The sequence below is a fragment of the Rhinoraja longicauda genome, chromosome 4, assembly GCF_053455715.1.
Source record: "Rhinoraja longicauda isolate Sanriku21f chromosome 4, sRhiLon1.1, whole genome shotgun sequence".
In the NCBI taxonomy this organism is placed as follows: Eukaryota; Metazoa; Chordata; class Chondrichthyes; order Rajiformes; family Arhynchobatidae; genus Rhinoraja; species Rhinoraja longicauda.
In genome coordinates, this window is record NC_135956.1 from 88,108,360 (window position 1) to 88,126,936 (window position 18,577).

An 18,577-nucleotide genomic window follows, 5' to 3' on the forward strand; every position below is an offset into this window, starting at 1 on the left:
GAGAAAGTATTTATTTTCCCCTGTAATGCTTTAAATTTACTAATAGTACCAAGAGTCACTTACATTGCCTTCAAATTTTAGTATCAGTCTCTTCACAGAAAACATACCCATATTTGACTTTGGCAAGTTAGCACAACAAAGTACATGCAACAAGAAAAATACCGGGAAAGTCTCACCCCAGGATTGCCAGCAAAGTACCAAATCTAATTCACTAAACCTATCAAAATGAATTAATGCCACATAATATATTTGAGCATTTAAATATTGAGTAAAACTGTCGTAGTGCACCTTTTAAATGGGGTTAATAAATATTTCAAAACCAAAATAAATAATTTTCCTGTTAGTGAAACTGAGGTGAGATATCTTTAATATATTATCATTTGTGTGTCTACATGGTTTTTGATCTTTGGGGTTAATATTATCAATATTGTCATTGTGTAGATTGGTATTAGATTCATATTATTATTCTGCTGTTCCTCTTACCCCCCCCCCCCCCACACACAATTTACCTCAGCTTCAAGCCACAGCACTTTTATTCTTTCTGTTCCTCATTTAACAAGCAGAGCTGTATTATGCTCTTCCTACCCAGCAAACATACAAATGCACAGCTAGTCCAAGCCCTGGGGCCTAGGGATCATGATGGCATGGTTGGAGTGTTCCCAGGGGAGAGAAGTGTGGGAAGGGTGACCGGACGCTGTAACCTGCCTGCCTCAGCTGAGACATAAACTGGAGGGTAGTAATACTGATGAACATACCTGTCATTCAGAGGATGTGGCCTCGGTTAGAATGAAGCAATTGTGGGAAATGTTTAAAAAACAAGAAAACTGCCAATGTCCAACAAAACACACCAAATTTATAATTCCCTTTAGCGCAGCCTGATGTGAATCATATTTTTAAATAGGAGATTTGTAAATAACATTTGGTTATTGCACAGCCACACATTTGATTAGCCGCAGTGTATTTTTTGGAGAATCAATTGTTATTTAATTTCCAACCTCAACCTATTTTAACATAGTTAATTTCAGTCTAAACCTAAGTGAGCAATTAAATAGCTCTTGCCAGTAAAATTGTTATCCAATTACTGTAAATTTGTTGAAACAAAGAAAAGTTAAGATTGGTTCTTTACATATTAAGGGACTTCTGGAAAGAACAGAAGCTATATCACACAGCCTACTTTTACATAGCACCTTGTTTAAACAGACTAATCCTCTGGTGATTCCAAACAAATTTTCTTTAGACCTGTAGTATCTTAGTTTAAGAAATTGTACTAAAATGATCAGCATTTACCCGTTTCAGACCATTTTGTTTAAATCTTTACAATGAATATGCAACAATGCAAGTAAGTTGCAAAATTACATGACTTTTTCAATCTAGAGTATTCTCAAATTGAGTTTTCAAGTTCTGTTGTCAAATAGAGAGTTTGAAATTGATTTTACGGAGACTGAATCTTTGAGAAGTAAAATTACATAAAGGTGAAATGTTTATGAATATTTTGGTAAAATAACCAACTTTTTAGTTTAGTTGCAGAGTTTACCATAATGTTACAGGCACTGAAATATTCTAACATTACATGAAATCATACTTTGTCAGCATTCCGTATTTTATTGCTGAAAGGACATAGACTTTTATGAACTGCAACAATAAAAGACTTGCAGTAATTGAATAAATCAAATTGGGATTCTATATTTCCAAACAATGCTATTAAATATATGGCGTCTGCAGCTGTAACAATTACAAAATAAAAATTGTGCTGAAAAGCGAATGGCAATGCTTGAAGGACTTTTTAATATTAGAGAACATTGTTCTTAAAATAATTTAACTGTTTTGATCATTGTGGAGGGAGAATATGAGGAGTACATATAAGGAAAAGAGAATATTTAAAAGACAGAGAGAAACAATTTTGACACCAACAAATGCGTAAACACGCACAAAACACAAAAACACATATGCGTGCTAGAATTTGTTTAATAACAATTTGGCTTTATCTACATAATATCTACATAAAGACCTTGTAATCTCCTTCAATAAATATGACCTTTGCAGTGAGGAATATACCAAGATTAGATACTCTGACATTCATCTTCTGTGGCTAAAGAAAGTTCAATTCTAACAGAAATACTAAATTTTCAGTTTTAATAAATGTGTGTGTCTTTTGAATATTCTGATGTGATTTTACATGTTAGGAAATAAAGTCACTTGAATCCAGCAACTGGAATGAAGTATTACATAAATGTTTTAAATCAGGTCTGATCGATTACCACACAACCAATTTGGCTGCATGGAGTTGTTCATAGAGGCACACTATTCAGATCAGAGGATGAATTAATAAGCTATTTTGCTGCTGTTACTACTACTGACCATTTACATTAGTCAACGGATTTCTACAAAATAACTTTATCATGCTTGACATTGCATTTGAAAACTTGAGGGAATAAATCATTTTGTTTATGTACGAGATCAGTGAAGTTTTAACCATTAAAATGATAAAGCTCTTGTAATCCATTTATTTACAAGAACGGAGAATTAAGCAGATCAGAATAACTGAGGAAAACAGGCACATTGCGCTGCACGACATAGTTTTAAAATGTACAACTATATACACCATGAGCAAATATCTCTAGTTTCAATACATGAACAATTTAACACTTAAGTAATTCAAGTCGATAACAGAAAAATCCACAACATTGAGTCTAATAAAGATGAATTGTTAGAGTATATGTACTGTAGTTAGTAAACATCAGAATTTTATTATAGACAGCCAAAAAACGAATCCTGGTTTAAGGAAGGGCACTGACTTTTGAGGATTAATACCGAAAAGAATCTTCACAACAATTATATTTTCCGTGCAGTGTTACATTTGCTCATTAAATCTACTAACACAATTGAAGTGGTCAAGCTGGCATTTCAATCACAAGTGAAGGCTCTCCTGTATCAATTTTCTAACAGATTGAGATGTTTTCAAGTAACATCTTTCACAATAAAATTTACACATCTACACAACTGCTTCGTGTAACTTCAACGCGCGGAATTAAATTGCGACATATTTGTCTTGGATGGTTTTTATAATTTATTTTCGCAAATTTTACAATTTTATCAAAATATTCTCAGAAAATGCTTTACTTTACACAGCCTGTTCTTAACCAACCTTCCTTACCCAGAAGAGCATAATTCCACCAGTTCCTGTGATCATATGCAGATAAACAAGAAGATTACAAGCCAGGGATGAGCTCTCTAGATGATTGTGCTTAAAAAGCAAAGGACACGAATAGTAGAACTACTCGGAATACAAACAACACAAGAAGCACTGGTGACCCATCTGGAATCCAGTAGACAAAGACGAAACGGCTCTAAAGCCCAGCATGTGAGGCCTTTGAGAAATATTCTTCTGGCATTTCATCACAGCAGCCCCTAGACCAGTTTATCTCAGTGGCTTGAGGGAGTAAATAGAGCTGTTTATTAAAGCTACTCTGCTGTATTACATTAGACGCAGCAGACCACCTGGACATTTCGGATTGTTGTAGGTTTTTTTTTAATTTGCAGACTGGCTTTTGCACAACAGGAATTATTGCATTTACTTAGGTCACACCTCATTTAGGTTAGAAGTAAAATACAGAGGGCAGAGCAACATTCAAAAACATTAAAATAAACTATAAATCACCCCACAATGTATCAAAATCTGAGTCATCACACCGCCTTAAAGATGCACCGTATATATATATATATATATAAAACAACAGTAGAAACGGGATATGATAAAATCAGATTCAGCAGTAAACAGAGACCAAAAAAGGCAAATAGTTTTAAACATTAATCCCCAGATTAAGATGTTGAATTTCTCACTGAAATTGCTGCATGTATGTGCGGGCCAGACAGTAGAAGGGTAATGTAAATATGAATTATATGAATCAAACTGTTATACCCCATGGAAAAAAAATAAAAATAAGAGAGGAGTTGAGAAATGGCTGACTCCGTACCTGACCAATTACAGCATGCATGGTCCCTGTGTCCTGCTGGGCCAAGAGATCGCAATCCATCACACATATCTTGTGAGGAGCAGAATGAGGGTTTCTGCCATGCATCTGTCAATCAATGCTCGCAGTCAAAATCATCACCAAACAGAGGCAAAAGCAAAAAGTCAAGCTGCTTCACCAAATAGGATTGAAAAAAAAATCACATGACAGCAATACATAGCCACACACACACACACACACACACACACAAACAAACATACTGCATGTATTTCCTGCACATAAGTGACCTTGCTTTAAAACAGCAAAATGCAGACATTTGAAATCTGTTAATAAGGCTTTATTTTAAATGAATTTTAAAAATATAACTTCATTTGGAAACATTACAATTTCTTAAATTCTGTAAAACACCACAATTGGTTGAAGATAGTTTTTATTGTTGCCTCAATTTTTAAAAAAAAGGCTTTTATGTGGTGCAGTTTGGTATAAAACAAGACTTTTTTTTCCCCTAAATACATTTTTTTTTAAAGTTTGTGGCATATCACCAAATGTTACACTTAAATTATGTTAATTCTTCCACATTACTTTTTGAAGTATACCAAACAAAATGCAAACATAGCGCTCAGTTTAAAGAGCCAAACACACAAGTAACTGTCAAGCGGCAAAGGTCCATCACCAGAGGAAGCTTTGCTGCTTGTCACAGGTAGTCATGGTCCCGGCACCAATTACTTTCTATGAACAACATAGAGAATCTATTCAGGTGACAGTCAACCACCTTTGGATTCATAGAAACATAGAAAATAGGTGCATGAGGAGGCCATTCAACCCTTCGAGCCAGCACCGCCATTCACTGTGATCATGGCTGATCATCCCCAATCAATACCCCGTGCCTGCCTTCTCTCCGTATCCCTTGATTCCACTAGCCTCTAGAGCTCTATCTAACTCTCTCTTAAATCCATCCAGTGATTTGGCCTCCACTGCCCTCTGTGGCAGAGAATTCCACAAATTCACAACTCTCTGGGTGAAAAAGTTCCTTCTCACCTCAGTTTTAAATGGCCTCCCATTCTAAGACTGTGACCCCTGGTTCTGGACTCGCCCAACATTGGGAACATTTTTCGTGCATCTAGCTTGTCCAGTCCATTTATAATTTTATACGTCTCTATAAGATCCTCTCTCATCCTTCTAAACTCCAGTGAATACAAGCCCAGTCTTTTCAATCTTTCCTCATATGTCAGTCCCGTCATCCCAGGGATCAATTCGTTTTTGTTTCAACTGAAAGTTCTGCAATTAATGCCCAGAAGTTATTTCCAGTTGAAATTGGGAGTTTTCGAATCTTGAGGGTCTCAATTCGATTGCTGTGGGAAAATAATGTCCACATCACAAAACGACCAGCGAGATTCCTGACGGGTATCCGTAAAAGGGACCACATCACCCCGATTCTGGCCTCTCTCCACTGGCTCCCAGTACAGTACAGAATCAACTTCAAGCTCCTCCTATTCACATACAAAGCCTTAAACGGGCTTGCCCCCCCCCCCATATCAAAAATCTTCTATCCCACCACTCTATCTCCAGGTCCCTCAGGTCGGCCGATTTGGGGCTACTCACTATCCCGCGGTCTAGGCTTAAGCTCAGGGGTGACCGTGCTTTTGCGGTTGCAGCTCCTAGACTGTGGAACAGCATCCCTCTCCCCATCAGAACTGCCCACTCCATCGACTCCTTTAAGTCCAGGCTCAAAGCCTATTTCTACTCCCTAGCGTTTGAGGCCCTCTGAGGGGGCGCTGTGACTGTTTATGTATGCGCTGTTATGTTTGTGTGCCATTGTATGTTCGTTTCTTAGTACCTGAACTGATGTACAGCACTTTGGTCAACGTGGGTTGTTTTTAAATGTGCTACACAAATAGAATTGACTTGACTTGACTTGACTAATCAACCAGAACCAGAACCATGGAGTTGCACACTCTCACGCCTACAACTGGAAATACACACTCATTTCACACAAGGGGTGGTGGGTTTATTGAACAAGTTGCCAGAGGAGGTAGTTGAGGAAGGGACTATCCTGACGTATAAGAAACAAGGTACATGGATAGGACAGGTTTGGAAGGATATGGACCAAACGCAGGCAGGTGGGACTAGTGTAGCTGGGACATGTTGGCCGGTGTGGGCACGTTGGGCCGAAGGGCTTGTTTTCACGCTGTATCACTCTATGACTCTATTTACACCATGCTTAGCTGTCAGTCCACACAGCTGCCCATTGTCCACAACTGTTTGCAATATCAGCCCCTGAATTCAACGTCTTTCACCTCCGCTTCTGCCATTTGCTCATGGAATGCATGATCAGCCACGGTTGTGGGACTGCACGTTTACAGCCCAACAGCAGCGGTCGGTGCAGTATCGACAAGTCAAGAGAAGTTGCATCAGTATCACCCACAAAATTGCACTCTGTCACACACGCGACAGCTGATAGCCCCTTCAATGGATATGGACAGGATATTTCCACTCACAGGAGAGTCTGGGACTAGCGGTCAGAGCCTCAGAATTAAAAGACGTTCCTTTAGGAAGATCAGGAGGGATTTCTTTGGTCACAGGGCAGTGAATCTGTGCAATTCTTTGCCACAGAAGGCTGTGGTGGCCATCAATGGATATTTTTAAGGCGGTGATAGATAAATTCTTGATTAGTACGGGTGTCAGGGGTTATGGGGAGAAGGCAGGAGAATGGGGTTAGGAGGGAGAGATTGATCAGCCATGATTATCATATCATATCATATCATATATATACAGCCGGAAACAGGCCTTTTCGGCCCTCCAAGTCCGTGCCGCCCAGCGATCCCCGTACATTAACACTATCCTACACCCACTAGGGACAATTTTTACATTTACCCAGCCAATTAACCTACATACCTGTACGTCTTTGGAGTGTGGGAGGAAACCGAAGATCTCGGAGAAAACCCACGCAGGTCACGGGGAGAACGTACAAACTCCGTACAGTGCAGCACCCGTAGTCAGGATCGAACCTGAGTCTCCGGCGCTGCATTCGCTGTAAAGCAGCAACTCTACCGCTGCGCTACCGTGCCGCCCCATTGAATGGCAGAGTAAACTTGATGGGCCGAATTCTGCTCCTATCACTTATGACCTTATGAATTGCAAACTCTTCCAAAACCAATTCTGCAATCAGCACTTCAGCTTTGAAAATCCTGCTCAAACCTGTTCCAGCAGTCATCCTTAACTTGCACAATTGTGTCTGTATCGGTCTTTTATTTGCATTTTTTGTACATACGTATCATAATAATGAAAATCGACTTACATTCTATATGCCTCATTCAATCGACAATAGACAATAGACAATAGGTGCAGGAGGAGGCCATTCGGCCCTTCGAGCCAGCACCACCATTCAATGTGATCATGGCTGATCATTCTCAATCAGTACCCCGTTCCTACCTTCTCCCCATACCCCCTGACTCCGCTATCCTTAAGAGCTCTATCATTCATTGGATTTGCACATTCTCACAATTGCTTCAACCATTATCTCTGTGATTTGCACACGTTCTCACATCTGAGGTAGACACAAAATGCTGGAGTAACTCAGCGGGTCAGGCAGGAATGGTCAGGCTGGAGAGAAGGAATGGGTGACGTTTCGGGTCGAGACCTTTCTTCAGACTGGTTCACCACATCTCCAGTTCAGTTGACAATGCTGGAATTGCACATTTTTTTACACCTGCCCTAAAATCAAACCCAAACTCTCACACCTACTGTCACCATCAAACCCTTGGACTTGCATACTCCCCGACTTCTCTGACACCAATCAGACCCGGGAGTGGTTTATCATTTTATTGATTCTACCATAAACCACTGGCACTGGGCGTCTGAAGAAGGGTCTCGACCTGAAACGTCACCCATTCCTTCTCTCCTGAGATGCTGCCTGACCCGCTGAGTTACTCCAGCACTTTGTGAATAACTACCTTCGATCTGTACCAGCATCTGCAGTTGTTTTCTTTCTCTTCCAGACATTATCTCTCAGCATGCTCTCACTCACACTTACCACAGCTTCAGCCCCTGCATTTGCACGCTCTTCCACACTGTTTTAATCATTCTCTCACACCCGCTGCAGTTGTCATCTATTGGAATTATAAAGTCACTCTGTGAGGGTGATGGTGCTGTGGTGACAGTACAGTGAATTACGTTACGAGACTAGCGATCCCGAGTTTAAATACCAACATGTGTAGGAAGGAAATGCAGATGCTGGTTTAAACCAAAGATAGACGGAAAAAAAAGCCGGAGTAAGGAATGGGTGACGTTTCGGGTCGAGACCGTTCTTCAGTCTGAAGAAGGGTCTCGACCCGAAGCAGCTTGCTTCGGGTCGAGACCCTTCTTCAGACTGAGGAACAGTCTTGACCCGAAACGTCACCCATTCCTTACTCCAGCTTTTTTTGTCTATCTTTGGTTTAAACCAGCATTCCTTCTCTCCGGAGATGCTGTCTGACCCACTGAGTTACTCCAGCTTTTTGTGTCTATCTTCAAATACCAACATGACAGCTGTGGAATTTAAATACGGGTTAATCATCTGGAATTTGGAAAAATAATGACAATTACTCGGGTTAAGATAACAACAAGTCTACTGAATCATCGAAGAAAAACATCTGGTTCAATGTCCTGCATGGGTGGAAGTCTACTGACCTTATCCAATCTGCCTTATGTATTACAACAGGTGGTTGACACGTAAATACCCACTGAAACAGCCTAATGAGCCACTGCAGCTGGACCATCACCACTGCATTGAAACAGGGTCAGAACAAAACTTGTAGGAAGGAACTGCAGATGCTGGTTTACACCCAAGATAGACACAACATGCTGGAGTAACTCAACGGGACAGGCAGCATCTCTGGATGGAAGGAATGGGCAACATTTTGGGGCGAGACCCTTCTTCCGACCTTCTTCAGTCCGAAGAAGGGTCTGACCCGAAACATCACCCATTCCTTCTATCCAGAGATGCTGCCTGTCCCGCTAAGTTACTCCGGTATTTTGTGTCTATCTTTAAAGAACAAAACTTGCTGGCCATCAGGCACGACTTAGACAACTAACTCAAAGTGGCAAAATTACTCCCAACCTAATCTAATCTAATAATCATTATTTATTTGAAAAAAGGGACAATGTACATTAATTGACATTCAAACAAATGTAAATGTACCCGAGTTAGCCGAGAGGCTAGTTTTCATCGACAGTCCCTTAGCCTGATGTTGTTAGGCATCCTAGAAAAGAAATACAATACAATATGTACAATAGTTAAAAACATAGTACATTACCATACAAAGCCATACAGTTAATTAAAATGAGCAGACAAAACCCAAACAGCAGATGTAAAAATACAGTGTGAGTACAGTCTTAATTTAAAGTTTACATTTTTTAAGTTTAAGTTTTAAGAGTCACGTTCAAGTTGGATAAAACTAGCATCAGTGTTGACACTGTTGGTTCTCAATAAGCCATTTCTTGACGTTACACTTAAATGAATAATATGATGGGGAATCTCTAACTGATTGTGGACTGTGGTAACCCGGTTAACCATACAAAGTTCTGCTCATAAACATGTGGGGATTGGTTTATAAACCGTGAGAGCTATCCCACAGAGTGTTCGAGCAACAGCCTGACAGAGTCAGTCTTACAGGATCACACTTTACAGGCAACATGCTACTCTCTGCCTTCACAATCCAGGAGTACACCTTATCCTAGCAGCAGGACAAGCTGACCTGTGATACCTAGGCTCATATGAAGCCTCGTGGCATAAGGTCAAACACAGAAAAGGAGACCTCCACCTGATTATCCTCTGTTAGCCAATGAATCAATGTTCTTCCATGTTGAGCGACACTTGCAAGAAGCACTAAAAGTACTTTGGCGTAGCGGTAGAGTTGCCGCCTTACAGCGTCAGAGACCCGGGTTCAATCTTGACTATGGGTTCTGTGTGTATGGAGCTCGTACGTGCTCCCTGTAACCACGTGGATGTTCTCCGGGTGCTCCAGTTTCTTCCAAGATGTACAGGTTTGTAGGTTAATTGGCTTTAGTAAAATTGTAAAATTGTCCCTAGTGTGTGGGATAGTGCTACTGTAATGGGTGATCGCTGGTCTGCGCAGACTCGGTGGGCTGAAGGGCCTGTTTCCACACTGTATCTCTAAAGTCTAAAGTCTAGTAAAGACACAGAACGTACTCAGAATGGGGGACTTCAATGTTCATCACCAAGGGTAGGCTAGTAGCACTGGGACTGGCCAGGTCGTGAAGATGTGGTTGCAAGTTTGGGTTTGTGTCTGGTAATCAGTGAACCAACATAAGGTATAAATCTATCTGACCTCATTCTAACCAATCTACCTGTGGCAGATGCTTCTGTCCATGACTGCACTGGTAGAGGAGACCATTATGCAATGAATGCATCAGAGAGGCAATGCAAAGCGATGGAGAATCAGCTTAGGTTGAAATCACAAATAGCAGGAGATAAAAGACACAGGTGAACGTATTCTAGAGGCCCACAACATCTATATACTAAAACTCTCGTTTGTTTGTTCCTGAACTACAGACAAAACGGTACACGATAGCGTGACAATTTTAGGCCCACCTTACTCACCGTCGTCCCTTTGGTGCTAATGGAAGTCTCATTGAAATCGGTGTTATATTTTTAAAGTTATTCACATTTTAAAGTTTAAATCTATCTCCTAGGGGGGGAGGGGGGAGGGGGGAGGGAGGGAGGGAGGGGGGTGGAGGGAGGGGGGGAGGAGGAGGGAGGATAAGGAGGGTTGAGGATGGAGGGGGGAGGGAGGGAGGGAGGGAGGGGAGGGGGGGAGGGGAGGGGGGGAGGAGAGGGTGCTGCACCAATGCAGAAGAGGTTTGGGCCCAACGGATCCACTTGGTCTAGTGCCTGCTAAAGCAGAGCATAAATGGAGAAATCTGGGGCATGTTTGAAGGGAGGTGCAATTTTCACGCAAGATTTTGTGCTACATATTGATTGAATGAACCAAACTGGCATGAGTATCACAGAAGAATGTCTCTAGTGAATCAGGGATTGCTTCTAAGAACAGTATGTTGTGGAACCTTTCTGGGAATAGGCCATTTTCGATTTGGAAATGAGTAATCGGAAAGGATTAATACGAGATTAATAGGCTTGTATTCACTGGAATTTAAAGGGATGAGAGGGGATCTTATAGAGACATATAAAATTATAAAAGGACTGGACAAGCTAGATGCAGGAAAAATGTTCCCAATGTTGGGCGAGTCCAGAACCAGGGGACACAGTCTTACAATAAAGGGGAGGCCATTTAAAACTGAGGTGAGAAGAAATGTTTTCACCCAGAGAGTTGTGAATTTCTGGAATTCTCTGCCACAGAGGGCAGTGGAAGCCAAATCATTGGATGGATTTAAGAGAGTTAGATAGAGCTCTAGGGGCTAGTGGAATCAAGGGATATGGGGAGAAGGCAGGCACGGGTTATTGATTGTGATCAGCCATGATCACAATGAATGGCGGCTGGTTCGAAGGGCCGAATGGCCTCCTCCAGCACCTATTTTCTATGTTTCTATGAGATTTTGTGGTGAGACATGACCCACAGTATGAAAAACTTCAGATGCATTTTGAGTGTGAATACCACAGGACCAAAGGCAGATCTTCAATTTAAAGAAGGGCAATTATAATGATTTGAAGGTGAAGTTTTCTAAGGTGGACTTAAAAAAAAATAAGCTAAGAGACAGGTCAGTGACTGAACAGTGGCCAATATTCAAACAGCTGGTTCATAACACGCGGCTAGAATTTATCCCAATTGGAAAGAGGGATTCCATGAGAGGAGGGTATGTCTGTGGTCAACCAAGGAGGGTCACAGATAATGTTGAATTGAAAAGTAGGAAATCTTTTATTCGTGTCATCTGTTTGCCAATCGCGAGTAAATATTAGTGCCACGTGTTTGGCCTCTGCAAGATCCTTTACAGTGCACGTGTCACGCAGCACGTCACAGCTCAGGAGATGTTCCATAGTCTGGAGGCCCCGTCCACACTCGCAGTCTGCCGCATCTTCAGTGTATCCCCACTTCAGCACGTTCGATTTGCTCCTCCCCACGCCTGTCCACAGTCTGTTGAGACTGCGCCATGTTATCCACGGTTGGTCGGATCCTGGTGGGAGTTTCTCAGAGGGATCGATTGCCATGTGAATGTGTTGCGGTCCAGGGGATGGACAAAAGAGAGGAAACTTCTGCGTGATTTCAGACGCTGAGGTAGCAAAGGGTGGTCATGTAGGGGGCTGTCTTTCACCCTTTGATTGTTTGAGGCGTTCTTTTTGACATACAAAGTAGCAAGGGCTGATGGCAGCCCAGAGGACTGGGAAGAAATTTAGGATCAGGTAGCAAATGACGAAAAGGTCACAGGTGGGGAGAAAATGGATTGTGAGAGAAAACTTGTGTTTTCTCAACTTGAAAAATGCGGTCCCCACTTTGTGGCCATTTGGATTATGGAAGATTGCCCATACAAAATTCACAGCACACTACCCGAAAATTAAAGATATAGAATAAAATATGCTCGCACGGAATCGGTGTGGAAAAAATAAGTTAGCACAAAATGTATTATTTTTCAACGCACGTTTCTTGGCGCATGTGCAGATGATGCAGTATTACATTATGGAAAATCTCAATACAAACCATTTTCTAGGAATGCAACCAATTGCCAATAATATCAAACAAACAGTGAGAGTTTCTATGGATATATAAAAAGGAAGGTGATTCAGGTAGGTTTGGACTCTCCTTGAACGGACTTTACTGGCTTTAGAAACATAGAAACGTAGAAAATAGGTGCAGGAGGAGGACTTTCGGCCCTTTGAGCCAGCACCGCCATTCATTGTGATCATGGCTGATCGTCCACAATCAATAACCCGTGCCTGCCTTCTCCCCTTATCCCTTGATTCCACTAGCCCCTTGAGCTCTGTCCAACTCTCTCTTAAATCCATCCAGTGATTTGGCCTCCACTGCCATCTGTGGCAGAGAATTCCACAAATTCACAACTCTCTGGGTGAAAACTTTTTTTTTCACCTCAGTGTTAAATGGCCTCCCCTTTATTCTAAGACTGTGGCCCCTGGTTCTGGACTCCCCCAACATTGGGAACAATTTTCCTGCATCTAGCTTGTCCAGTCCTTTTATAATTTTATATGTTTCTATAAGATCCCCTCTCATCCATTACCTAGCACTAAACGTTACTCCTTTATCATGTATCTATGCACTGGAAATGGATTGATTGTAATCACGTATTGTCTTTCCGCTGACTGGTTCGCATGCAACAAAAAGCTTTTCACAGTACCTCGGTACACATGACAATAAACTAAACTGAACTGGGACCTCGAGAGAACAAATCTAATGAATTAATAATAGGAAGCGAAGAAGTGGCAGATATATTAAGACGATTTTTGAATCAGGCTTCACCAGTACTCTGCAAATGTCCCTGAGATAGTAGATAAGCTCATTTCAAATAACAGAGTGGAACTTGTAAAAAAAATCTCAATCACAGGGGATAAAGTATTTGAGAAACTCCCAGGGCTGAAGGCGGACAAATCGACAGAACACACTGGCCTGCACCCAAGGATTTTAAAGGAGGTGGCTGTGATTGCTTTAATTTATTTTTTAAAACTCAATAAGTTCTCAGAGGGCACCAGAGGTCGGAAATCAGCCAGTGTGATTCCCTTGTTCAACAAGGGAGGAAGACAAAAGGTGTATTGTGTTTGACAAATTTGTTGAATTTCTTTGAGGATTTGACTGGGAGGGGTGGCAGAGAGGAAGCTGGAAACACTGTGCATTTAGATTTCACAAAGGCTTTCGACAATATGCCAAATAAGAGGCTGGCGCATAAATTAAGAGTCCATGTATTGGAGAAAGTGTGTGAGCATGAATTGGAACTGGCTTTCACATAGAAAACTGCGAATTTGAATAAATGGGTCCTTTCCTTTTGCAGGCGTGTGGAGTATCCCAGGGACCTGTTCTTGGCCCTCAAATGTTTGCCATTTAGATTCATGGGGCCTGAATGAGGCGATTTAGAAATAGCTGCAAGGGCATGTTGTGATACAAAACATTGTGATTCTACACCAGGGTAAGGTATGACTGAGTCAGGGAATAACTGGCAAATGGAGTTAAATGTGGGAAACTATGAACTCATGCACTTCAGTAAGAGGAATTGAAAGGCAGAATCTATATACTAAAACTCTCGTTTGTTTGTTTGATTGTTCCTGAACTACAGCCAAAACGGTACACGATAGCTCGACAATTTTAGGCCCACCTTACTCACCGTCGTCCATTTGGTGCTAATGGAAGAAGTTTCATTGAAATCGGTGTTATATTTTTTAAGATATTCACATTTTAAAGTTTAAATCTATCTCCTAGGTAGGGAGGGCGGAGGGGGGGAGGGAGGGAGGATAAGGGGGGTTTAGGGGGACGGAAGGGGAAGGGGTGGGGAGGGGGAGGGGGTGGAGGGAGGGGAGGAGGGAGGGGAGGAGGGAGAGGAGGAGGGAGGGGGGAGGGTGGAGGGGGAAGAGCGGAGAGGGAGAGGGGGAGCGGGGAAGAGGGAGGAAGGGGAGGGGGACAGGGGTGGGGTGGGGGGGGGGAGGAACGGTTGCTGCACCAATGCGGACGAGGTTTGGGCCCAACGGGTCCACTTGGTCTAGTATTCTCTCAATGGGAAGAATAAATGGAAAACACAGTGGCCACACAGGTCTGAAGAAGGGTCTCGACCCGAAAGAGTCTGAAGAAGGGTCTCGACTCGAAACGTCACCCATTCCTTCTCTCTGGAGATGCTGCCTGTCCCGCTGAGTTACTCTAGCATGTTGTGCCTACCTTCAGGTTCCTGGAACTGTGTGTTCTTTCACTCCTCCATCAGCTGTTGAAACTGTACACTCTTTCACCAGCTTCATCCCTGCAGTTGCATGCTCAGAATCAGAATCGCCTTTATTGCCATCCAAAAAAAACAAGTCTTTTCGACGAAATTCCCTTACCCACAGTCCAACATTAAGAGCAATAAAAATAAGCAATAACACACACAATCACAAACCAACACAAAAAAAAAAAAAAGAAACATCCATCACAGTGAGTCTCCTCCAGTCACCTCCTCACTGTGATGGAAGGCCAGAATGTCTTCCACATACTTCCTCATGCGAGGAATAGATCGGGTAGATGTCTCATGCCCAGAGGAGGTGAATCAAGGACCAGAGGACATTGGTTTAAGGTGAAGGGGAAAACATTTAATAGGAATCTGGGGGTTAACTTTTCCACACAAAGGGTGGTGGATGTACGGGACGAGCTGCCAGATGAGGTAGTTGAGAGAGGGACTATCCCAACATTTAAGAAAGTTAGATGGGTACATAGATAGGACAAGGTTGGAGGAATATGGACCAAACACAGGCAGGTGGGACAAGTGTAGCTAGGACATGTTGGCCAGTGTGGGCAAGTTGGGCCGAAGGGTCTGTTTCCACACTGTCTCACTCTATGACTTAGACAATAGGTGCAGGAGGAGGCCATTCGGCCCTTCGAGCCAGCGGCCATTCAATGTGATCATGGCTGATCATTCACAATCAGTACCCCGTTCCTACCTTCTCCCCATACCCCCTGACTCCGCTATCCTTAAGAGCTCTATCTAGCTCTCTCTTGAATGCATTCAGAGAATTGGCCTCCACTGCCTTCTGAGGCAGAGAATTCCACAGATTCACAACTCTCTGACTGAAAACGTTTTTCCTCATCTCCGTTCTAAATGGCCTACCCCTTATTCTTAAACTGTGGCCCCTGGTTCTGGACTCCCCCAACATTGGGAACATGTTTCCTGCCTCTAACGTGTCCAACCCCTTAATAATCTTATTTGTTTCGATAAGATCCCCTATCATCCTTATAAATTCCAGTGTATACAAGCCTAGTCGCTCCAGTCTTTCAACATACGACAGTTCCGCCATTCCGGGAATTAACCTCATGAACCTACGCTGCACGCCCTCAATAGCAAGAATATCCTTCCTCAAATTTGGAGACCAAAACTGCACACAGTACTCCAGGTGCGCTCTCACTAGGGCCCTGTACAACTGCAGAAGGACCTCTTTGCTCCTATACTCAACTCCTCTTGTTATGAAACATAGAAAATAGGTGCAGGAGTAGGCCATTCGGCCCTTCGAGCCTGCACCGCCATTCAATATGATCATGGCTGATCATCCAGCTCAGTAACCTGTACCTGCCTTCTCTCCATACCCCCTGATCCCTTTAGCCACAAGGGCCACATCTAACTCCCTCTTAAATATAGCCAATGAACTGGCCTCAACTACCTTCTGTGGCAGAGAATTCCACAGACTCACCACTCTCTGTGTGAAGAAATGTTTTCTCATCTCGGTCCTAAAAGACTTCCCCCTTATCCTTAAGCTGTGACCCTTGGTTCTGGACTTCCCCAACATCGGGAACAATCTTCCCGCATCTAGCCTCTCCAACCCCTTAAGAATTTTATATGTTTCTATAAGATCCTGGGGTCCCAGCACTGAGCCTTGCGGTACCCCACTAGTCACTGCCTGCCATTCCGAAAAGGACCTGTTTATTCCTACTCTTTGCTTCCTGTCCGCCAACCAATTTTCTATCCACCTCAACACTGAACCCTCAATACCGTGTGCTTTAAGTTTGTACACCAATCTCCTATGTGGGACCTTGTCGAAGGCCTTCTGAAAGTCCAGATATAACACATCGACTGGTTCTCCCTTATCCACTCTACTAGTTACATCCTCGAAAAATTCTATAAGATTCGTCAGACATGATTTGCCTTTGGTAAATCCATGCTGACTTTGTCCAATGATTTCATCACTTTTTTAGGACCGAGATGAGAAAACATTTCAGCCATGATCATATTGAATGGCGGTGCAGGCTCGAAGGGCCGAATGGCCTACTACTGCACCTATTTTCTATGTTTCTATGTTTCTAAAAGACTTCCCCCTTATCCTTAAGCTGTGACCCCTGGTTCTGGACTTCCCCAACATCGGGAACAATCTTCCCGCATCTAGCCTCTCCAACCCCTTAAGAATTTTATATGTTTCTATAAGATCCCCCCTCAGTCTTCTAAATTCCAGCGAGTATAAGCCTAGTCTATCCAGTCTTTCTTCATATGAAAGTCCTGCCATCCCAGGGATCAATCTGGTGAACCTTCTCTAAGGCTAGAATGTCTTTCCTCAGATTAGGAGACCAAAACTGTACACAATACTCCAGGTGCGGTCTCACCAAGGCCCTATACAACTGCAGCAGAACCTCCCTGCTCCTATACTCAAATCCTCTTGCTATGAATGCTGACATACCATTCGCTTTCTTCACTGCCTGCTGCACCTGCACGCTTGCTTTCAATGACTGGTGCACCATGACACCCAGGTCACGTTGCATCTCCCCTTTTCCTAATTGGCCACCATGCAGGTAATATAAGAAGATAACTGCAGATGCTGGTACAAATCGAAGGTATTTATTCACAAAATGTTGGAGTAACTCAGCAGGTCAGGCAGCATCGCGGGAGAGAAGGAATGGGTGATGTTTCGGGTCGAGACCCTTCTTCAGACTGATGTCAGCCGCCCCCCTGTATCTGAAATATAAAATTAAAAAATTAAAATATGAAATATATTCTTGTATGCACTGTTGTATGTTCTTATCAACCTTTTAAAAATGTTTGTTTGAATATCAATAAAGGAAATTCTTGACATTTTGGGTTGGACTGAAATCTAGCACGTACTGTGACCATAATACCTGCAAATTAGACGCGGATTGCATATCGTATGTTTGTCGAGGAGACCAGCAGCTTTTCCTTTCAGTGTTTTCTGTTCACTTCAGGTGAAATTGGAAATATCTTCAACCCAGTTTCTTACTGAAATATCGTACCACTCCACAATCTACCACAAGGTATACGGGTCTCTTCTACATCCCGCAGCTCCGCTCTTGCTCCCCCTCCCCCCACTCGCAACAAGGACAGAATCTCCCTCGTTCTCACCTTCCACCCCACCAGCCAGAGAATCCAACAAATCATCCGCCAACATTTCCGTCACCTACAACGGGACCCCACCACTGGCCACATCTTCCCAACCCCTCCCCTCTCTGCGTTCCGCAGAGACCGTTCCCTCCGTAACTCCCTGGTCCACTCGTCCCTTCCTACCCAAACCAGCCCATCCCCGGGCACTTTCCCCTGCAACCGCACGAGATGCAACACCTGTCCCTTTACCTCCCCCTTCAACTCCATCCAAGGACCCAAACAGTCTTTCCAGGTGAGACAGAGGTTCACCTGCACCTCCTCCAACCTCATCTATTGCATCCGCTGCTTTAGATGTCAACTTATTTACATCGGCGAAACCAAGCGCAGGCTCGGCGATCGCTTCGCTCAACACCTGCGCTCGGTCCGCATTGGCCAAACTGATCTCCCGGTGGCCGAGCACTTCAACTCCCCCTCCCATTCCCAGTCTGACCTTTCTGTCATGGGCCTCCTCCAGTGCCATAGTGAGGCCCACTGGAAATTGGAGGAACAGCACCTCATATTTCGCCTGGGCAGCTTGCAGCCCAGTGGTATGAACATCGACTTCTCCAACTTTCGATAGTTCCTCTGTCCCTCTCTTCCCCTCCTCCTTC

The 18,577-nt window shown here is 43.1% G+C and overlaps 1 protein-coding gene across 1 annotated transcript in view; it reads right to left on the reverse strand.

Annotated features, from left to right (window-relative positions):
* Positions 1–18,577, reverse strand: part of pou6f2 (POU class 6 homeobox 2) — a 453,085-nt gene that overhangs the window by 415,522 nt on the left and 18,986 nt on the right. Inside the window, exons 2-3 of the mRNA XM_078398327.1 lie at positions 9,151–9,211; positions 3,975–4,079 (exon numbers count right to left, since the gene is read on the reverse strand). Coding sequence (XP_078254453.1) covers positions 3,975–4,079 — 105 coding nt within the window. The 5' untranslated portion in view covers positions 9,151–9,211. The remainder of the gene's footprint in view (positions 1–3,974; positions 4,080–9,150; positions 9,212–18,577) is intronic.